The 23,673-nt window shown below is 41.5% G+C and overlaps 1 protein-coding gene across 2 annotated transcripts; it reads right to left on the minus strand.

The window, feature by feature from the left end:
• Window positions 1-583: 583 nt before the first annotated feature.
• On the minus strand, window positions 584-23,377 carry LOC137290514 (receptor-type tyrosine-protein phosphatase mu-like). 2 transcript variants are annotated; one of them, XM_067821499.1, is made up of 15 exons: window positions 23,304-23,377; window positions 14,482-14,648; window positions 13,370-14,002; window positions 10,268-10,343; window positions 9,822-9,892; window positions 9,437-9,513; window positions 8,612-8,699; window positions 7,638-7,711; window positions 7,133-7,169; window positions 6,685-6,782; window positions 6,359-6,484; window positions 3,855-4,006; window positions 3,217-3,352; window positions 1,314-1,429; window positions 584-999 (listed from the first exon to the last, which is right to left on the minus strand). In XM_067821499.1, exons 2-15 carry the CDS (start codon window positions 14,579-14,581, stop codon window positions 780-782), a joined length of 2,004 nt encoding a protein of 667 aa, XP_067677600.1. In that variant the 5' UTR covers window positions 14,582-14,648; window positions 23,304-23,377; the 3' UTR covers window positions 584-779. The 2 variants fall into 2 exon arrangements, with proteins under 2 accessions (XP_067677600.1, XP_067677601.1); XM_067821500.1 differs by lacking the exon at window positions 13,370-14,002 and having other exon boundaries at window positions 23,304-23,375.
• Window positions 23,378-23,673: the final 296 nt, after the last annotated feature.

The raw sequence follows: 23,673 nt of genomic DNA on the forward strand, positions 1-23,673 counted from the left end.
CCATTCTTCAAAAGAGGCTTACTGGCTGCATCTTTGAAGCTGGTTGGAGACATCCCTGGAGCGAGATTCATGTTGATCATCTTGAGGGTGCCTGGCAATACGATATCAAGGTGGTCCAGAACAAAAGTCGTCGTGGACTGGAAGAGGAACTTACATTACCCTCGTCTTGACCACATCACTCAGCAAATGGAGCAGACGATGGTTGTACCTTATGGTCGCTTTGGTGCACAGTACTTAGTACCTAGTTCACTGCAGAGTGTGTGTGTGTGTGTGTGTGTGTGTGTGTGTGTGTGTGTGTGTGTGTGTGTGTGTGTGTGTGTGTGTGTGTGTGTGTGTGTGTGTGTGTGTGTGTGTGTGTGTGTGTGTGTGTGTGTGTGTGTGTGTGTGTGTGTGTGTGTGTGTGTGTGTGTGTGTGCGTGCAACGTGGTTTCGTGCGTACGCTCTCTATTTTCCTGGGCTAGCGCCTGTTTCATGAAATCAAAAGTGTCATGTTTAGGAGGAAACTGTATTAGTGAAATAAAGGAAACACTATTTATAATTCGTTATGATCAGTTCAACTAAAATGTAACGGAGGAACCGAAAAGATAGTTACAAACGCAGTTTACTGTGCAGTCAAACATATCTACATTTGGCATTGAACTTAAATCCTAACGAATATACCTGAACTATGGTCTACTCATTACTACAAACACACAAAACAAATTTGAAATTGAGGACGTGACAGAACTGAAGCGTGACTTGTCTGTGTCTGTTGTATCGTGCCGCCCTGTCTCTGGTCCTTACAGAGGTGAGACCCAGATCACCTTTCCTGCCTCCTCATCCATCGTCACTTCAGGAACTCTCTCATCCGCGGTACTGTCTGTGTGAATAGTTAGCAATGGCACCGTGTCACAGACCAGGTCACAGACGTCGGGGAGGGAGGCCGCGTTTCCGTCTCTGCGTTGTAGCTGACGTGTCACGTGACGGGGAACATTTTCATACAGCACCTCTTCTTCATCACTGTCATAGAAGAGATATCAACATTTACCGTAACATCGAAATTAGCTCAGTAGTATTTTGAATTAATTTGTTCAAGAATCTCTTTCATGAAGATGGCAAATAACGAAAACATACTGAACTACAAAAGAAGCGTAACTTTTTGTCAAGCGTATAAATAGAAGACCTAAACACTGACGCTTACTTTCATGAGATCTGAACCTGTGTTTCTTTTGCTGTTGAGTGTATGTTTGGTTAATAAGTATCCTCTCCTCACTGGGGATTCCGATGGATAAAAGTCCCTAGTGGTCGGTGTGTGTCAGTCACGCCAAACTCACCTGTGCTTCTCAGTCCCATACCAGCACGTCTCACACTGAATATGAACTGGCTCCTTGAAGGTGTGTTCCGACTGCAAGGCGTCCTTGAGAATGCTGTGTATGAATATATATTGTTCCTGGAAAGCAAACGACTATAACTCAGTATCATAGTTAGCAAGGATTTGAGAACATTTAATCCTGACCCAATATCATCATATATCGTCTGTATTATATACAAAACAACAAACAAACGAAAAAAACAAAGAAGAAAACCACCGCTTTTTGTCATTTGTTTAAATTTACATTAATAAACCACCGTTTACATTTATGAGATGTAATTGTTTTGTTTGTTTTGCTGGTCAGTATATAATGTGACCGTGGAACAATAGGTGAGCATGTCACATAATGTCATGACATGCAGCAATTTCGCAAAGTTAATGTTTACTCTGGAACAGTTTCCGCTCATTGTTTCTGAACTCATAAAATAACGCTGTTGATGTTATGACATTTCAGCCGCTTGGCGAGACAAACTCGCACACAGGTTCGTCAGATGGTAAACAGATGTCCGTTAGAAATAGGTCGAATGTAGCGTATGAAGCGTTATATTACTGCTAGACACATATTAGATGATCCTGAGCACTAAACGTATTTGTGACAAGAGAGGCGGTACAACGAATTGGGCGAGTACACTTGGCTGCTGCAGGTAGCTTGACGATTATGCACGTGCAATAGATGCTAACCGTGACACGAAATCAACACCGCTAACCCTGACGTAAATCAGCCCGTACAGAGAAATAGGAACACAGTTATGGGATAAAAATATTTCCCCCTTGCTACTCTGATTTGGCCACCACCATTCAGTAACAGATAACTTTTAACATATTAAATAGTTAAATGAAACACAATTAACTATATGTAGTTATTATCTATTTAATATTTAGCAGACGAAAAGTCAACACCGCATATTCCTTCGAATGATAAGACTGCAATTTCAGGCATAAGATACTGATATTCCACGCTAACCTTTAGTTAAGACGAAGACAAATAGATGATTGGTGCATTGACAAGCATTTTAGATATTCAACAATTTTGTTAAAAAAACCCCAGGAAAGTGTCATTTGCTTCGTGAAATGGATCGGTGGTCCTAAACATATTTGCTCATTATATTGTGTTGATTCAATTCGTTGGGATTGTACCTGTTCCCAAATCGAGTGTGCTATAACAATTCATGCGTGAAACGCACGAGGAAAATGAACTTCTCGATATTTATCAGACAACCTGTCTCCCTCTTGTTTCAAGTGGATTGTTCTGTGGGGCGTTCCCAAGTATGCAAATTGGGGTCATTTGTCAGGTCGTGGATCATCTTATATTCCCTGTACATATTCTAGACCTTTTTGAGAGCGGGGTAGCCAAGTGGTTAAACCGTCAACTCTTCACGCTGTAGACCCAGGTTCGATTTCCCACATGGGTACAATGTGTGAAGCCCATTTCTGGTGTCCCTCGTCGTGATATTGCTGGAACATAACTCGGAGTAAAACCCAACTCACTCACAGTGAGGGATATTACTGTTTCATGGAAGCATTATGTTAGGGATGTAACAGTTAATATTTGTCAAGACTGTAAAGGTTATTTAGAAGGGATGTAACGATATGTTAGGGATGAAATAGAAATCCTTTCCTACCAAGCCTATCCTTGCTATTAGCCTGTTGGGACAAATGTAATTGAACCACAATGCTGGAATACGCTCACTCACTCTAGAACATTTTGGTTTGCGTCCCATCCGTGATTCGAACGCACATCCACAGAGCACCCTTCGCTATTGACCTAAGCTACTCAGCCACGACGGCTGTCACACTCAAGGAAGAATTTCTAGACATTCACGTCGCAAACAGCGTCAGAAAGCCTTTCAGTAACCAACCGGTACCTTTGTCTGAACCATTTTCATCCTCTTCATACGAAAGTGCTGCACACAGTTGAAGACACAGACTCGACCCTCGTTCCGAGCCTGGTCCAGGAGGTAGTCCAGTGATAGGAATGTCCCAGTTCGTCCAACGCCAGCACTGTAAAGGACAATCAATGCAATAATCAATAAAGAACATGCGTTGTTAACTTTTGTGGAGGCGTTTGAAACCGACTCCATGCTTATCGCTAAAGGCGACTAACGGGGTCGGGTGGTCACACCCACTGACTTGATTGACATCGTTTCAATATTGCATGCTCATGCTGTTGATGACTGGATTGTCTGGTCCAGACTTTATTACTTACATGTACAGCCAGGTGCCACATAACGGACTGGACTATTGCCGAATGATGCGTTAAACAACAACTAAACCAAACCAAACCAAACCAAACCACCCATATTGCTGAACGCAAATACCATGATTGTGTATTTCATTAGGGAAAGTAAACAATCCAAATATGTACATTCAGAAACTTGAAGGAGCCATTGCAATTTTGACACCAGGTGTCAGCACATGCTGCTGCCATATTGGTTCAGGACAGTGTTTTGCTTAAAGCACTAAGTTATGTTTGCCAATAAGTAATAGTTCAAACATCTCTCACCTGCAGTGAACTACTAGAGGCCCTGACAGTGGTGGTCCCGACTCTTTCACTACTCTGTAGAAGTGTAACAACGTAGCAGTGTCCTCGGGAACTCCGTGGTCCGGCCATTGGGTGAAGTGGAACTGCTGGATCAGTCTTGACTTTGTACCTTCCTGCAATCACACTCGTGAAGATCCGAGTTGGATTTGACCTTTAGTAGCCCATGCTTATGGTAATAGGCGACTTTTGGTGTCAGGTGCGCTGACTAGACTGACACATGTCATTGTATCCCATTTGTGGATATCGATGATCACTGGATTGTCTTCTCCAAATTCGATTACTAGTAGACCGCCGCGATGTAGGTAGAGTATTGCTGAGAGCGGTGTAAAAGTTAAACGCACTCACAATCCAAACGCAGCAAGTGAAAGGAGTATGTCACCTTTCTTACAGATGGCCAGGGGGCGGAGGGTGTAGGTCACTGTGTCTAGTGTATGTACATGTATGTAAGATACACATATGGGAGACAACTCCTGTAGCCGTATGTGATGTCAGCGGCAAGCCAATTGGAGTTGTGTCCCTTGGGGACCCCTGTTTGTAACCACCAATTCGTTAGTAAACGCTCCACGTTAAATGTTTTAATGTGTTCTGTTCGGTCACGGTCTTAGCAGAGTATAGAATTCAAATACTCTGCAGAATAAAATAGGCAACGAGGATGGAATCCCGCTAACAAAGCTCCGGCAAGTTGAACTACAGACTTCTTTCTCCGGATCATAGCAGTGAGGAAATAGGTCAGTGTGACATTCAAACAATGAAACCAAGTGTTCCTGATTTGAGCCTTGCACCATATTACGATAAGGATCATTTATCAGTCTGTGCGTCATGGCGTATGAAGAAACAGCACAAGTCAACAATTTCTGTGTGCTTTCTCCCAAATTTGGGAGCGTAAGAAGGAAGATTATCCAATGTATTCGGAACGTTTCCAATCGTGCATGACGGCCTATAATATAGTGGATGACAAAAGAGTTATTCACATATTTATTGGAGAGGAACTATACAAACTGGCCCGGGACATATTTTCACCAGCGAAAGTAATGATCAAACGATGTAATTATACACACTCCTTCCCAACACCTTAACCCTCCTCCTAACGTTATTACAGCTCACTGTACATTCAATAGGACAGTTCAGAGATCAGATGAAAGCATAAATACGTTTGTAGCATGTAGGGGAACTCAGAATTATTCTTGGAACCAAATCAATGAATCTTAATCAGTGATACCTTCCTAGTGCACTAGAGTTTGGAATAACCTTTGGTACTATCCTGTGATGCTCATCATACAGGTTTGGAGCCGTGCTGGCAGCCCTGCATTGATTCGGAAGAAAGACCTGTGGCATACGCTTCTCGAAAACTAGCCAGCACAGAACAAAACTACTCACAGTTTGAAAAAGGAAGACTTGCCATTGTCTTTAGAGTATCAAAGTACAGACAATACCTGCTGGGACGTCAATTCACACTGGTGACTGATTATCGTCCATTTCAGAGATTGTTCTCGTCTCCACTGGACACTCCAGTGATGTCTGCATTGTGTATTACAGGATGGGGATTAATACGAGATTGAATACAGAACCGCGAATCAGAATGCTCCAGCTGATGGGTTGTAAAGACTGCCCCTCACATCAGTGCAAGATGACGGTGGGAATCACAACAGTAAGTTTATCCCTCTGATCAATAGGTCAGATGAAGTATTGCCTATCACTGCAAGGCAAGTTGCCAGGGAATCTGGGAATGACCCAGTGCTACGACATGTTTGATTGCTCACTTCTGAAGGATGGCGACAGCGTAATGAGTGAGATCAAATACTCTTGAAGCCATATTTCCAGAGAAGATTGGAGCTGAGTGTGGAGCTAGGTGTTGTCTTATTGGACACAAGAGTAGTTATCCCAAGTGACTTCAGAGAAGCACTGTTGAAAGAGCTGCATGGTGAAGATTCAAGAATGGTAAGAATGAAGTCGGTGGCTAGATCTATCATGTGGTGGCCAGGACTGGACAGTCAGGTGGAGGAAGGAGGCGAGACAATGTCATGACTGCCAGGAGATCAAAGCAGTCAGCAGCAGTTTCACCGGCAAGTTGGAAGTGGCCATCATCGCCATTGTCACGACTTCATATAGATTTTACAGGACCATTCCAAGGACGCTACTTCCTAGCCGTGGTGGATGCACACTCGAATGGCGTAGTGTATGGACATGGATGTAAGGTATGGGAGACAACTCCTGCTGCCTTATGAGATGTCAGCGGCGAGCCAATTGGAGTTGCGTCCCTTGTAGACCCCTGTTTGTAGCCCCCACTTCTTGAGTTCAGCTTGACGTTGAAGTCATGTTTCATTGCGCTGGGTGTCGGCCGCTCCCTTAGATGTGTATAGAATTTAAATACACGATACAGAGAGCAAGGGAAATCAGGGAAATGAGGGTGTAGCTCACCTACCTTACAAGCAGTCAGGGAGTTGCTCAGGATGTAGCTCACCTACCTTACAGATGGACAGGGAGCGGATCGTGTGGCTGTTATAGACATCTTCCTCCACAAACTGAACACTTATACAGCCGTACATCGTCGACTCGGAGGTACAATCTGGCCAGTACCTGTGGCACTTCACCTGGGAAAATCATGATGTTGCAATCTTAACTACATTAATGCAGGATGGTAGAACTAGTACTTACGTATGAACATGTAATGTGGTGCTATAGATGGCGTGTAATGAAATCAGTATCAAAAGTAAAAGATATGTTTTACGTGAATGTGTAAATACCATCACTACAAAAAGTGAATCATAAAGTGTACATAATGCTTCCTAACCCGTCCCATCTCCATGAGGTTCGTAAGCATGACAATCTTGTTGGTATTCAGCTGCCATATCATCCTCCAGAAGTCGTTCTTGGTTTGGTTCAAAGGTCCTGATCAAAGATATTAAGGCCAGTCTATCATAAACAAACTACAAGAGAGTATAATTATCTCTTGTAACAGGATGTGTGTAAATGACGAATTATCAATGCGTCAAGTTATGATATTGACTTACTAGTATGACTTGATATCAAAGTGTACTTAGGTTTGAGTTTATATACGTTCATAAGTGGCGTAAACGCAAGAAATATTGAAGTGAAAATATGTCCTGGTTTAGAGGAGTCCCTTGCAGTATTGATTACAAGTGCCATCGACTGAATGTTGGTTGGAGTATTCCTATTGACAGTGTTACTTATGTGGAGGTGGAGACGAGTGATTCAGTCCAGTGGACGCCTCCACGTACCTTGAGCTGCAACATACGCGGCCGTGGCCATGTAGTCCTGTAGGGAGATAGAGTGTCCATAATAAACTGTGTAACTGTCAGTGAGTGAGGGACATGGGGTGCTATGAAGACTGGTCCTGACACCTCATGATGTGTCACTGTGGACGGACTGTGTGAGGTACACAACAGACATCTTGGGGAAATCATAGGGCCTGCTAGACGCTTCCAAACAAAGTAGCCCTATAAGGCGAGTTTAGTGCTTGAGTCGACGATCAACTGTTGAGGAATTAACACGTTGACCGGGCAGATCATTTTCATTACTTATAGTGAATGGCGTAATGCAAACAATGGCAGTATTAAATAAAAAGGAACTGGGTACAATATATGATGATTTTAAATGCATTAAGCATGTATATAACATCCAACGGATGGACACGCATAAAATTGGATATGCATATGCAGGAACTAACTAAATACAAAGATCACACCAAAAACAAGAATAACGCTGTGTGTTTTCATTACGTACGTCTAGGTAGGAGGCGTTGATGTAGTCGCTGTCATCTTCCTGCTCTGTCTCCAGGATTACACGAGTTGCATCAACTGTAAATACATGTTATAACATTACATGCCTGCGTTTGTGCCTATGGCATGAAGCTTCACCTAACGGTAAAACGTGTTATAACTGGAATTACACATTCTCAGTAAGATACAGGTTTTATTACTTTTGTTGGGCTGGGTCCAGTCCAGCACTGAGTCTGGCCCCATCGTCGGCACACAAAGTCAGTTGCCTAGCCCACTCACCGCAGGCAACTCGTAGTCTAGACCACAGAGTTCATGTACCCCTCTGTACACAAGGGTGTAACAAGAAAGGATGGACGGACACCCGAGCATAGAGCACGCACGCACGCACACACACTTACACACACACAAAAAAAAACCCCACAAAAAAACCCAAAAGACAAAAAAAAACCCAAAATTTATAAGGTATGTCTATCACCTCGGTACTTTGATGTTGCCGATAAAGGGGAACAAAGCTGAAAATAGGGAACAAAGCCGAACATTGGCAGGAATATCACTCCATGTCATTCTATATGTTTCAGATGTGATTAAACCTTAAATACGAATATATAATTTCAAACGTCAGCGCTTGTGTCGATTATCAACGGAAACTGCCTCAACCGGGGCTACGTTCGTGAAATGTGACACAGTGATTAAAACTGTAAAAACAGATCACAGTAATAGATAAACGATAAGCAGTAAATATCGATAATCAGACACATGCGCTGAACAATTTATCAAAGTAGACGTTCCTCGTAAGAAATATTAAATATAATATCCAAATATACTACACAGCAAAAGAAACGCAACTTATAAAATGAAATCTCATAAAAGGAAGTGTCTTCTATAACAAAATTGACAAAAAGCGTTACGTTTCTTTTGCTAGAGAGCATATTACTAAACATGAACAGTACAATAGGGTACTAGTATATAATTACATACATGGTAGGATGTCTTTGTATCTGTTCTTGTCTTTGTTTCCGTTCAAGGATGCACAGTTCACTGGTTGTATATGCGGAGGATGCAGTTTCTAAAACAGAATAGCCTGCACGTGTATGATGTTGATTTATTCCTCAACTATAATCCAGCCATAGCGTAGCGTGCCGGCTTAAATCATCCTTCCACATGGCCAGACATTGCCTTCCGTTTTGCTCCAAAGTGGACACATGAATTGCAACCGAACTCGGAAATAATAAACATAAAATACTCAATGCAACGCTGATCATTATGAAAACATCAGACCATTTTTTGTGAGATTCTATGCAAAAAATGAAAAAATAATCCCAAGACGTTTGACAAACTATGATTAAACTACTGACACAGTTGACTATTTGGTACGACCTGGCTGTCCCTTTAGTGAACTGTGTCAATAGTCTAATGATAATTTCGTACACAACTTGTTTTTTATTTTAAGGACAAAAATTCTGCAAGAACCTCACAGAGTTGGTTTGATGTTTTTGATTATAACCACTGTTTCATTGAGTATTTATGTTATTAGTTTCCGATTTCGGTTGCAATTCATCGGTCTACTGTGCGGACGTAAGATCACTACATTGCGCGGTTGATATATTCGCTGCTTTGTTTGAAATTAAACTCAGCAATACTCCAGTTATATGGAGGGGTCCTGTAAAGTATCGAGTCTGGAGCAGACAGCATCATTAGCAGCGATCCACGCTATTTTGATATGTCAGCGAGCTTGACCACCCGATTCCACTTCAGACAAATATGGGCTGCTGAAGACCAGTTCTAAGCCAGATCTATACCTACTTGGAACTCTCCCTGCATATACTCCTTCCACGTGTCCCCGCTGAGCTCGTCACACAGGTCTCCACCAGGTCGTTTGACTGGAAGATGAACATATGGTAATTAGGATGCACCGAGTGCACACAGGTCTCATGTGTTGTTTGCAGGAATTATCATTCCTGCTGTTAAGTCCTCCTATGTTGTAGCCTGAATAAACCTCACATAAACAGGTTTGGATGACGTGACGTTGGGGATTACAGTATCTACAACTAGCATTATTATACTTTTTGATCATTTTGGTGACATGATCATTTTATTATGGTCAGTGTCAGGTGCAAGTCAAAACAATTGTATACGCTCTGATAAGGTCTGGAATACTGGATTATTTGTTTCATTGTTCTGTTCCTACCTGAACAGGTGTACGTTGAATGTGGTGTTCCTGGTGTTCCTGTCTGGTTCTGCTGTCTTCCTCTCAGTCGTCTGTTTAAAATGAACACAACGTGGTTGTCTCTTAAAAACTTGGTGTGTTCAAGATGAGGAATTGCCCAGCGGGCGTGAGAGAAAAACAAACTCCATTAATTAGTATCGAAAGACAGGTATTCGTTAACCAGTTCCAATCAAAGACAGTCCATCCATACATGGATAGTAATGGTGGTGGGTTTGGCACGATCATCCTGCCGGAACAGTTGGAAAATGGTCGCGTCCTCATGAGGAACATTGTCAAACTGTACATTTGTTTCAAAGGATGCTGGAGCCAGTGCCTCCATTCCCTTTACTGGTAATAAGGCCTCAAATGTGTTTCTGCCTTTGTACATGACGTCAAAATGAATATAGATAAAATAATTACTAGCCCACCTTCTGTACACGGTAACAACGAGCACGACGACAGCGACAAGGACAACACACGTTGTTCCAAAGTAAGCCGCCTCATCTGGAACAAACATGGAACTACTTTTTACAAAGAATACACGCCTACACACCTGTAACATTTTCTCGCCAATATGGGGGCATCACAACGCAAAGCTGGAAAGAACATTCAGCTGAAACCAGGCCATAATCAACCAACTGAAAAAAAAAAATAAAAACGCTACCAGCAAGCAGGCCAGACACTAGACCGTGAAGACCAAAACTCGCGACACCGGCCGAAGACCGCTATTTCCGGCAGATACACCTTAGGAATAGATTCGTGACGGAGACGTCAACGGTGGGGACAGCACTCGGACACACCATCAGTAGACGAACTGTTCTTCGACATCTTAGTGTGGCTGGTACATGAGCCTACTTATACCATCCCATATTTCAAAGAATAAGATATTTCATGGTATCATTATTACGATGGTTTGCATTGTTCAGGACGTCTTTACATTACTTGGTTACTTCAACGTTTATTTTATACCCAATTTATGTATACCTTCAGTTGCATATTGCCTGTAGGTTGTTCGAAAGGCAGGTGTTGTTTATGGAAGGGTGTTTGTTGGTCAGATGTTCCGCATCTATGACGTACCCACTCTATTGTGACTCGGCTTCACTGAGCTCAAAATGCATTTTGTCATTGTGCCTTATGCCACGGATTAAAAATATTTCCAGACATCGCACTTATTCTCGGCCATGACTGGTTTATAGAAAGGGTATATCTGGCAGTTAGTGTTATGACGGGTACCCTGGTTGGGTCGGGTAATAGGGGGTTGCGTACCCGGGTATTAAATTTGGACTCGTCCCAGCCCTACTTCCTACACCGTCAACGCAGCGCACGAATTGTACGCCGGTGGCAGCGTGGGAGTGACGACGTGCTCTTTATAGATGAAAGGTACTTCAAGGATGAAGTACTGAGACCGTTGTTTAAGGTGGCCTTTATTTGACAAAGACGTACGGAACACGAAATGACAAGGCCTCGCGCCGTCAGAATTGTTCGAAAACACATGCACAGCCTTTTGCTTTGGCTAGCGCGTTCTCCAGACATGAACACCATTTTCCAGTTTCTGAAGTTTCGGTTCCGGTTCTAAGGGAAGGAAGTCTAACAGGACAGGGGCGACAACTGGTCGAATCCTCACTTCACGCAATCTATTCATGGCAGTTCCGTAGGATATTCTTCTCAAATGTGCTGTGCAGTGTCAAAAGCTGTGGCAAGACTATGACGCAAGTGAGCAGCCCGGATGCAGCTTGTGGTAACTCTTGGACGACCACTTCTCAGGCGATCTACGGTGGAATCGCTTTGGAGGAAAGATATAGTGCTCTCGTGAATGTAGAAATGTCGAGCAACTGCAGACTGCGACTCACCAGCTTCAAGGTAGTTAATGGTGATGTTTCGCTTTTCGACACTCAGTTGTGGCATGATGATTTCCTCTTTTCACGACAAAAACAAATGACGAAATTAAACGCAATGTTTGCCTTTTTCATACCGAATGCATTTCCACTTATTTGCATGCGTACTTTGCTCTGCATGCTTTCTTGATGAAGTTTTGGCGAATATTTCTTCAAACGCTTCTGAAACAAGGGGGAAGTTATAACTGCCTCGTTTGAGTGCCCAAAGCTGACGTTTTGTGAAGAAATAGTATTTTTGTATTGTTTGTCAATGTGTCAATATTCTCAAAAGCATTTGTGTGTGTCTTTAACTGAAGAGTGTACTACTGGCATTTTTAATCCAAAAATATGACTTTTGGTTTTCCTTTATTACTGTTTATCTATCATAATAATATCGGAATCAGTATGATTTGACACTATGCATCGTGATACCCCCTTGAAGAGATGTTGTGTCGCATAGGGGACACTAAGCATAGATGACTCTAAGCATAGAGGACACTAAGCATAGAGGACACTAAGCATAGAGGACACCAAGCATAGAGGACACTAAGCATAGAGGACACTAAGCATAGAGGACACCAAGCATAGAGGACGCTAAGCATAGAGGACACCAAGCATAGAGGACGCTAAGCATAGAGGACGCTAAGCATAGAGGACACTAAGCATAGAGGACGCTAAGCATAGAGGACGCTAAGCATAGAGGACGCTAAGCATAGAGGACGCTAAGCATAGAGGACACTAAGCATAGAGGACGCTAAGCATAGAGGACACTAAGCATAGAGGAAGCTAAGCATAGAGGACGCTAAGCATAGAGGACACTAAGCATAGAGGACGCTAAGCATAGAGGACGCTAAGCATAGAGGACGCTAAGCATAGAGGACGCTAAGCATAGAGGACACTAAGCATAGAGGACGCTAAGCATAGAGGACGCTAAGCATAGAGGACACTAAGCATAGATGACACTAAGCATAGAGGACGCTAAGCATAGATGACACTAAGCATAGAGGACGCTAAGCATAGAGGACACTAAGCATAGAGGACGCTAAGCATAGAGGACGCTAAGCATAGAGGACACTAAGTATTGAGGGAAGCTGCGGATTGTTGTTCCATGTCTAAGCCAATGCTTGTTCCAATTCACCTAACGTCAGTGGCTGATTCTGGACTTCACGTGAACGTCTCTCACTGTAACTCGTCCACATTACATTCCACCACATTACATCCCTGTAACTCGCCATGTTTGACCACATCACATATGTCTGTAACTCGCTGGCTTCGACTCCCCTGTTCATAATTAGCATTCAAGTGTCAACCATGTTTCGCTTTTCGACACTCAGTTGTGGCATGATGATTTCCTCTTTTCACGACAAAAACGAATGACGAAATTAAACGCAATGTTTGCCTTTTTCACACTGACATATGTCTGTAACTCGCTGGCTTCGACTCCCCTGTTCATAATTAGCATTCAAGTGTCAACCACCTCCTGCCGTCACCTCTATCTCATGTCTCTATACCCCATTCATCGTCGCAAAACCAGCTCCAGTCGATGGAACAGAAATGAAAGGCAATATATTATGAGGTGTAGAGATGTAGAGAGCATACACTACCTAGTATGTACCAACACGCTATAACTGATTCATAGTAGCCACTAAAACTTACAGTTTCTTCCATGCTCTCCTGAATTCTTGTCGCGTCCATCCGTAGATGTGGGGGAAGAGGTAACCCCACACATGGTCCCAGTGTAACCGGGCTCACAGCTACCGCAGTCAAGTGTGTCCTTATCACACCCGCTGTCACACTCTCCTGTGTCTTTATCACACCCGCCTCTACAGTTGGGGGGACAGGTAACATCACACTTGTCCCCTGTGTAACCCGGCTCACAGCTATCACATTCCCCTGTGGTCCTATTACATCCATCTGTACAGTTGGAGGGACAAGGTGTTCTACAGTGTGGACCATAATACTGGGGATTCTGACACGGTCCTGTACAGCCATCACCATAACGTTCACAATGTGTACAGGCTGTAGGACAGTTCACTCCACAGTTATCTCCCTTCTTGCCGTCCACACATCCCTCTGTACACACAACACGGGTGTTATTCACCTGACAGCGAGAGTTGAGACATGTGTCTGGACAGTCATGTTGACACTGTTTACCATAGAACCTAGAGTCCAGACACTGAAGACACTCTCCAGATGGCGTCACATTGACACAACGAGGTAGACACACACCGTCAACACAGGTCACGTTGTTACCGTCACAGTTGGTGCAACTACTGCTGGTAACTGAACCTATGGACAAACACACAACACAACAACCGTCACAGTTGGTGCAAGGTGTAGCTGTAGGGGATGTTGAGAAATGAACTGTAACAATCATACACACACATACAGTATGAAATATGAAATACAGGGCATATTTCTGAACTCTTCATAAAACACAAAGTAATGTCAAACATGATTCTTTGGGTTATCTACAAGCTGTAGCAGCGGATATTTAATGTAGACTTGATGTTAATAAGAACCGAATGTTAACGTGTGTATGAAGAACACTGCAAGGAATTGTTGTATTGAAATGTGTATTGAAAGTCATGTCACCCGAAGTCCATATATAGGGATTGACCTGGACGTAACAGCGAGCAGAATGAGTACTTGTTTATCAGGAGACACTAGCAGGGCATTACAATAGAATTATATCATAACTGATAGTCTGAGACTTAGGATAATGGTAATGAAATAGAATAATTAATTGAATAATAATAGAATCCTACCATTTTGGACCAGTAGACACCACAGGATGATTACCATCGACAAGGTGGAGTGCAATATGACCTGTGACCCCATGGACACGGCGTCCGCCTGGTAGGACATCTGGCTCTTTTGTGTACAAAATGTCTCGGCTAGGCTGGCTTGACAGGGCGGCACACGTGCTAAGTACCTGCAAAACAGAGTTCTTTGATACAGGATACCTGCAAGACAAAGTTCTTTGATACAGGGTACCTGATAGACAAAGTTCTTTGATACAGGGTACCTGTTAGACATAGTTCTTTGATACAGGGTACGTAATAATGATGTGATGACAGATTGTTGACAGCCGATAATTGAGGGAACGTATTATTTTGCTTTGCTTATGTTTAGTCACACAATTCATCACAAATGAAAGGGCAATCAGTTACCCACAATGCACCAAGGTACTCCTGTTGATCAGTACGTGATCTGAGTTACGAGTTTCTGTAATTTGTATTATTATTGATTAAGTGATAGATATTATGAGTCACATTTCGTATCACAGTAATAGTGTTTTAGCGGCACACCTTTAAGGTAGTGGTTAAAATAGTTGTCTCCCTTTGGTGTGTGTTTTCACTGTTGGTAAACACGAAACCGATCGCGAAGCTTCCATACTTCGTTGGAATGCTCAAGAATCAGTAACTGTATAGTTGACGGTTGGTTGGTTGGTTGACGGGACACACACACACACGGGCTTACACTCGGAGTTATACTGGAGTTGAGTCATCATTCGGCCTACCTACATCTGTCTGTCTCTTCGCCAACGCTTGACCTACAGTCAAGAAAGGTCGCTTTGAAACATTTAGTAGAACTGTTTCTCGCTGAAAACGCAGACTTTGGTGGGTTCATATTATATTTGTGACCCATTACTATAGATTTGACACAGTCGCATTGTACTAGAAACCTCTATTGTGAATCAGTGTATCTTGCCCTTTGGTCAATACATTATATTGAATATTTGAGACTTGTCAGTGTTATATTTTGCTGGTTCACAGGGGATTTCTTATACCTTTTGTCACGGCAAATTATTAACCGTAACATCTGTACAATTATTTCTGTGATACATCGTCAAATCGCAGTTACCCATAATAAATGTGCAGCCATTCCAAGGTAGCATAATGAAAACTAAATGCAATGCGTATTTCATTTATATCACTGTTTTATAATGTGCTTTGCAGAGTACCGTACTACGAAGGTCATGCATGTATTTCTTGTTGTGTACCCGCAACTTAGATACTCAAAGAACTTTGGAGACTAACAATGAAGATCCGTGTTAGAACTGATCTGCAGTCACCCTTGTCTTTAAAAGGCGAATAACGGGATAGAGAGGTTGTCGTATCTCATTGGCATATGTCGGTGCTTATGCTGCTGATCACTGTATTGTCTGCAGCATTACAACACCCTCCAGCCCCATATTGGTGAGTGCGGCGTAGAACAACAAAACAAGCCAAACAGACAAACTCATAAGTCATCTAAACACACAAGTCTAATTATACAAGCATATGGGGCGGTGCGGTAGTCTTGTGATTAAAGTGTTTGCTAGTCACGCCAAAGACCAATGTTCGATTTCGATTTCCCAAATGGGTACAATGTGTGAAGCCCATTTCTGGTGTCCCCTGCCTTGATATTGCTGGATTATTGCTAAAAGCAGGGTACAACCATGTTCACTCACTAACTCACTCACTCATTCACTACAATTATATACTTGACACAATTTTATGTGGAAAACTTGACATTATTTGAAGTGAATATTTTTTTCCTTCCAGGGTTTGTTAATGTTGATGTTTTCCCCTCATATTTATCATCGAAATAACTTAGATTTTATTCGGTGAAGAAAGGAATTAGGAACAAGTTATCCAACTTAGGTAACCATCTACTGAGTATATACAACATGATACATATACAACAGCATACGGGTAACAAAGAAAGAAATATATACTGAGTCAAAAAATAAACTCCACTCTAACCCATCCATTCGTCGTGCAAATGACGTTACTGCAAAATCAGGTTTGCACGTGCAGTCGATCACGTGATCCTCGCATCGAAGCTTTCTTCATTTGCACGTGTTTGCATTGGCCTCAAGAATTGAAAAAAACACACTTTTAAACCACATTTCTAACGGTACTTTAAATGCCACGATTGTCAAATGTGCAACGTGAGGATCAGTTATTGACGTCGCATGAGTAAAGGGATGCAGGCGTCATACTGTGTATGACTTGTGAGGCCTTCTACAACAAACTGGCACCACTTCTGATCGCCCAAGGTCGGGTCGTCCACGTGTGACATCACGAGCAGAAGACCACCAAATCGTCCTACGTCACCTACATGACGGATTTATGCCGGCTACACGAACTAGGGTTGAGATGTTTAGGAGTCGATTGTTCTCACAGACCATTCGAAATCGGTTGCGGGCTGCCAATCTCCATTCCCGACGTCCATATTGTGACTTGACATTCTGCATACCCATGTTTTAGAACGGCGGTGCATCCTAATGGAACTAATTGTGGCACTGTCAGGGTATCGAGTCAGATGTCAGATTTAACCATCTCACCATCCCTTGTTCTTTTATGGTGCCCTGAAGAAAGAATGTTACGTTTCTCTTTTTGACCCAGTATAGTATAAAATGTTAGAGACTCATGCACAGATATAGTTATGTACGTGTATGAAAATATTTATAGCATTCAAGCATAAGGTTTGCTGTTTGATATGCAGTGCTAACCTGTTGTAAATATTGCATCATTTGGTGTATATGATATGTACGTGAGCACTGAAGTGACCTGATGGCAGAAAAATTATCTTGATCGCTCAAGTTAATATATTGAGCACTCAAGTTAGTTTTCTTGGAAACTTTTCTTCTTTATTAGATAAAGCAAGTCGAGCAATTTGTGAGTTTATTGCGGGCATGAATTGTTATTTCACTAGTATGACTTCTTATATTGGTACAAGGTATTGTGAACACTAGCTGTTATTGCCAAAATTATGAATTGGAAGTTTTAAATCAAAACTTTATTTTTTTAGCGAATCTAAATTGGTCCTCATTTTTGGGACACATTGCTCAAGCCAGGGGCCAAGGGAAGCAACTCGAGTAGTGACTCAGGGACTTCAGATGTGAACACATTGTCAGCTGGAGTCCATGGTGTTTGGTGTGAGGATATGGGGTTGGAGTGTGGGCTGGATAAGTTTGAGGACCTGCATCATCATATATATTAATGTCAGTCATTCAAGGACTGATGAAGAATAAATGTCAGGTCAACTCTGTTGAAGGTACTGGCATTTTTGTTGTTGAAGAAGTGCATGACGTGACTTTGAAGTTGAATTGAATTTGAGCTGACGATAGACGTGGTAAGAATAGAACAAAGGATTTGGAAACTACACCAGCAGAAAGCTTGTATACCTCGTTTGTGCTAGGGCTATATTATCTAAACATTGAGTGTTATGCTTAATTATAAGAGTCATGTCTGGTGCATTGGAAGTCTTGGTTCGCATGTATCAGCAAGCAACTCTTTCCTAAGTTGGGCATATGGCAGTTTAACCCTGTACAGTGTCATATAAACCGCAGATGTAATATTTGCGTCAATTTGGAAGTTATGTTTTTCCTAGTTAGTCGTCCTTTCAGGATCATATTGAATACCCCTATTTAACATTCTATACAATATTCCAAACATGGCCCTGAAAGATTTTCACGAAATGAAATCTTTCAACATTTCAGTATTTGAAATCAACTTAGAAATGTCGTCAAAGATCAAATTGAAAGTGGAAACGTTTTCTCTCACTGGATTAAAACTGCACCTGTCAGATCATGAATAGGACGCTCTACCTCACGGCTGTTAAGCCGTTGAAGAGTTTGTTGTTACATTATCCTGCACCCCTGTGTCACTCATGTGATAGTAGATCATGAGCTGCGTGTTTGTCTTCTCGTTATCCATTAAATACTGCAACTGAATGATTGATGTTTGCAATAAAACATTTAATGTAACCATGTTTAAGTTATGTTTTGTTTTAGACCAGAAAAATGTTTGGTGGCGTTTCTTTTGGACGCTAGTTTAGTTACGCCTGTTATTACATAGATTTTACTTTGTGTACTGTTATGTGGCTTCATTACTTGATCATATAATTATCTATCATTGACTGTTTATATGACCGATTTTGATACATTTTGTCGTCTTTTCCTTCGATATATGTGAAAGATATAACACTCACCCTCGGGTTGGGCTGAAAATGTAAACATTCGGGGTCCTGAAAACCCTCTTGTTTACATTTTCAACCAAATCCTAGGGATCTTGTTATATCCTTTATATGTAAAACCGTCCTGGTTTATATAATCCATTATTATGTGTACGTATAACACACATACCGACTTTATTTCTTACTGAAATGCCCCGTTCAACATCATCTTGCTTTAACACTCTTAGCAAGGACGTTACAGTATCCTGCTTCACGATTAAACCACATTGGATACATTTTATGCATGCAACGATAATCGTGTTGTTCACAATAAAGTCTGAGGGAAAATCTGGTATCTTGTGCGAAAGAGGGACATGAACCTCAGAATACGCTCCCAGGGGCGTACTAACAATGCTATATGATGATGTTTGACAAGAAAATGTGTTATATCTTGTATTGGAACCCAAGACGGAAACACACATGAATCAGTTCGCGTCTCAGCTCCTCCATTGCATTGATATCAACAGCCTATTGAGCAGTGTATCTCAAGATACTCGAGATATTAACTTGTGCGCTCACCATATTAACTGGTGCCCTCAAGATACAAACTTGTGCTCTCAAGATATCAACTCGTGCGCTCAAGATAAATTTTATTTCATCAGGTTCCTTCAGCGCTTCCGTAGATAAGTTCTTGCTGCCACTGTTAATAAATCTGAATTTAAATCACCATCATGACATGTACTTTAAATCGGTAAAACATTTTCGCCCTGTGGTCATTATACAGAAAACACTCAACCATGAACAGGTGAACATTTTCACATTGCCAACTTTAAAAAAATCGTAATTCAGTTCACTCACGTGATATCTTAAACGAGTATGAATAATACTTTTTCTTTGCTGATACCTGTAGAAAAATATGATGGTACCATGTGAATATTATTTTTTCAAATATGATTTAAACGTCTCTGTTGGTGGTAGCATTCGCTTTTCTAATATAATATTACTCATACTACTGTACTTGATGAGACAAAAGATTGATATGAGTGTTTAGATCTCGGTGATGGTCTTACAATATTTTTAGAGTTTCTAAGGTCATAAGTTGTACAGTCATGAACAGTCTGAGGAAGTAAATCTATGAGATAAGAAGGTGCATTACCACATTTCATTTTATAGTATTATGTTAACTTTCTTCTTTCCCTCGTATTGATAATTTTTCCCACGCAGTGTCAAAACAGAGATATTTAAGTGTTGTATATTTTGGTAAGCCAGTAACAACACTGATCCTTGGGGAACACAAGCTGTCAAATATACCGGCTTTGATGATGTTCCATTCAAAAAGACAGATTCCCTATGATTGGGTACACAACTTGACAGCGACTGGATCATGCTTCCTTTTGAAGCCTCCTTTGCCAGACACGATTGTAAGGGTTTGGAAACATCACAAAACACCTCGAAAAATATACACCTGGAAATTAATCAAGCAACACCCCAATTTTTTCTATTGGAGCAACTTTGAAGTGTTCTGACAATCAAAATATGCCGGGTTGATATAGTTTGACACTTTTTTATTCAACAGACGATCTCTGACAAACAACTTAAAGGGAAAAAGTATCAAGACTTTGCTTTATTGCAACGAAATCCAAATTCTTAAAACTGTCTTAAATTCATGAAAAAATGGACACAATTTACTATTCATCCACAGACGTTGTTGTCAGGTGTATTAACACAAATGTCACCTGGAAAGAAAGAACAGTCATCTGAGAGTCTGCACACCGACTTTCATCAATATCTAGTGTGTCCTCCCTGCGCACGCACCACCGATTCCAGACGCCTCCTCATTCCTTGGATGAGTCTCCGGATCTGATTCTGGGGGATCCTGTTCCACTCCTCATGCAGGGCAGCCGTCAATTCGTTGAGATTATGGACTGGTGGGTCTCTCTGCCTCACACGACGGCCAATAAAGTCCCACAAATGTTCAATGGGGTTGAGGTCAGGGCTCATGGCAGGCCATGGAATTCTGTCAATTGCATTTTGCCGCAAAAAATCATTTACAGCATGCGCCCTGTGAGGTCTAGCATTGTCGTCCATAAATATGGGTCTCGTTGCCAGAGGATGGTTCTCAAAATGAGGTACCACAGCCCTGTCAAGAACCTCCTGTTGGTAACGAACACCGTTAAGGTTGCCACGGATGGTAATGATATCCAACTTGCAGTTCATGGAAATGCACCCCCATACCATAACGGAACCTCCCCCAAAGGCCACAGTCTCCTGGATGTTCCGTGGAGCCATTGCTGTGTTCCTCTGCCTCCAGACCCGAGTACGTCCGTCCACCATGTGCAGCAAGAACCGGGTCTCATCTGAGAAATGGACCTTCCTCCAAGAGGCAATGTTCCAGTGCAAACGGTCATTACACCAGGCCAGTCGGGCTGCCTTATGGGCTGGAGACAGTCTGGGTCGCTTGATTGGCCTCCTTGCCCGGTATCCTGCAGCTTTCAGACGATTCCGAACAGTCCTGTTCGAGATGGGTCTCCCTGGAAGCCACTCCTGTCTCAACCGAGAGCTCGAGTCGAAGGACCTGCGCCGTACAAGTCTCAGTAAAGCTCTGTCCTCCCGGACTGTGGTCTTCCTGGGTCTTCCTGGTCTAGGCAGGTCTTTAACTTCATTAGTGGCCCGGTATTTTTTCAAAAGTTTTGAAATTATGGAATGATGTCGTCCGATTTGAGTCCCGATTTGTCTTAGAGACATACCAGCATTCCTCATGCCGATTATTTGCCAACGAGTGGCCTCTGATAATTTCCTACGTGCCATGACATTGAAATGAATGAAAAACCGAATGCAATCGACAACCTGCGCTTGTAAACACCCCAGGGAAAAAGTGCATTTTTCGAAAGTTGAGGTTAAAGCAATGCACGTGCGCTGTGCAAGCTTCACGCGCGTCATATCAACCCATGAAAAGCTCATGCTGTATGTCAATACATCAAAATTGAATAATCAATCATCAAAATTACTTCGTTAAACTTTGTTAAGTTTTTATGTGTCTTTGAATTTGGTGTTGCTTAATTAATTTCCATATATATATTTCCTTAATATTCAAAGGTAGACATATTTGATTATTTATGTACAGTTGAGTGGCCTTTTTGAAAACTTGATAAATATGATGTGACCTATTATAAGTGAAAATAAATAATATACATTTATGGAATACACTTTCCCACACACCTTATGAGAGATATTGGAGTATGATTTGAAACAACGGTACGGTCACCCTTTTAAATAATGGCAAAACATATGCTACTTTCCAATAACTGGGATAAGTAGGCTACTGTAGTGAGTAATTGAATATGAGAAAACATTACTTACTGAGTTTGTTTTTCTTGAGGATTTTCTTCAGTCAGGACCGTAAGCCTTTATCTCAGGTAAACATTTTGTAACATCAGAAATTTCCTTTTGCGTTATACCAATATCACATAACACCTCATTGAGCCGTTCAGCAAAGTGTGGATTTATTGCCATTTTCTAACGTAGATACAGATTTAAAATATTAATTCAACCTGGTAGTTTTTTTTTCCAAAATCAATCGATAAGGATGCCCCTTCATGCTTGACATTGTGTTTGAGATGTGTCCTCTGTTTTTTCTCTATTTCTAGCTTGCTTTCATAACCTATCTCAACGTCAGCATTATTCGCGTCAAAGTTGTGACTGTCGATTGGTCTTATAGTAACTACTTTAATGGGAATACACTTTCTAATCATCTCATCTAGTCTCTCATACAAATGGTAGACATGGCATCTACATTTTCATAACAGTTAAACAATCCATTCCAGTCTAACCATCAAACTGACGAAATCTGCCTGATTGTAACGCTAAACCTCTCTTTTGTAATACTGTTTTGTATATAACTTTTCAGTGACTGATATAAAGGTTCCCCTGTGTTTCTATCAAAGTCAGTCACACCACAATCAATGATATTTACATCATCTGTTGCTATAATTAGGTCTTGATCACATAAACCATGACTCCACCTCCAAACCAATATCTGTCTTTCTGAATGAAATGATTTTTTACTGCAAATTATTACGATAGAAATAATATCTAGGCAATTTATTGAAGATTGGATTTCTCAAAATAAATTATATAATGAAAGATGATATCATGTGTTGATAAAGAACATTATGGTTTGTAATACCACGAAATAAAGCCATAATTATTATTATATCTTATTATAACACGTATCATTGTAAAGACTGTTGGAAATCATAAAGTTTTTGTTGCACATATCACAAAGACTAATCTCCCACTGTAACGAAGTTCTCCACCAGTGACAGCGGTGCTTCAGCTACATTCTCATAAAACCAAAGATGACACCGCTTAATAAACTGTAGTATTCTTTAAGGTACACTAGCTCTCCTGGAGGAATCAAGTCGCAGCCATACCCACTGACTTAGACCATATACTAGAAGGTTGTTAAATCTATCTGTCTGGCTGTCTATCCACATATAAACCCATTGTATTATTCAAAATATGTGATAAACAACCTTCTAGTATATGTTCTATCTGTCTGTCTCAATATATGATAAAAGTGTATTTATGAATTCCTTTGATATTGTCATAATACTACTACAGAAAGATAGACTACGGATACCTCAAGACTGCTTCATCAGCGACAACAGCGTTTCAACTTCCGTCCTTCTTTAACCGAATACTGCTAATCTTTGTCAGAAGCACAACATGCATCAGTTATAATTCTTCCCCATCCTGCATTTGATGGGCATTATTATGCGGAAATAGTGACGTGGTACAGTTAGCTTTTCAGCAAAATTCACAGGTTTTGAATATTGCTCAAAGGGCATCACTTTGGACTTGAAATAGGCTACTTCCTTATGAGACTGGTTGTTGTATAATGCGTCCAAAGGTTACACGTCCTTCGTATTTCATGTTTCACCAAATGGCTAAAGGAGATCGGATGTCTAAAACCTGGTTGATGTCTTACCGTAGCCCGTACCTTATGTTGC

Source organism: Haliotis asinina, chromosome 7 (genome assembly GCF_037392515.1).
Source record: "Haliotis asinina isolate JCU_RB_2024 chromosome 7, JCU_Hal_asi_v2, whole genome shotgun sequence".
Lineage (NCBI taxonomy): Eukaryota > Metazoa > Mollusca > Gastropoda > Lepetellida > Haliotidae > Haliotis > Haliotis asinina.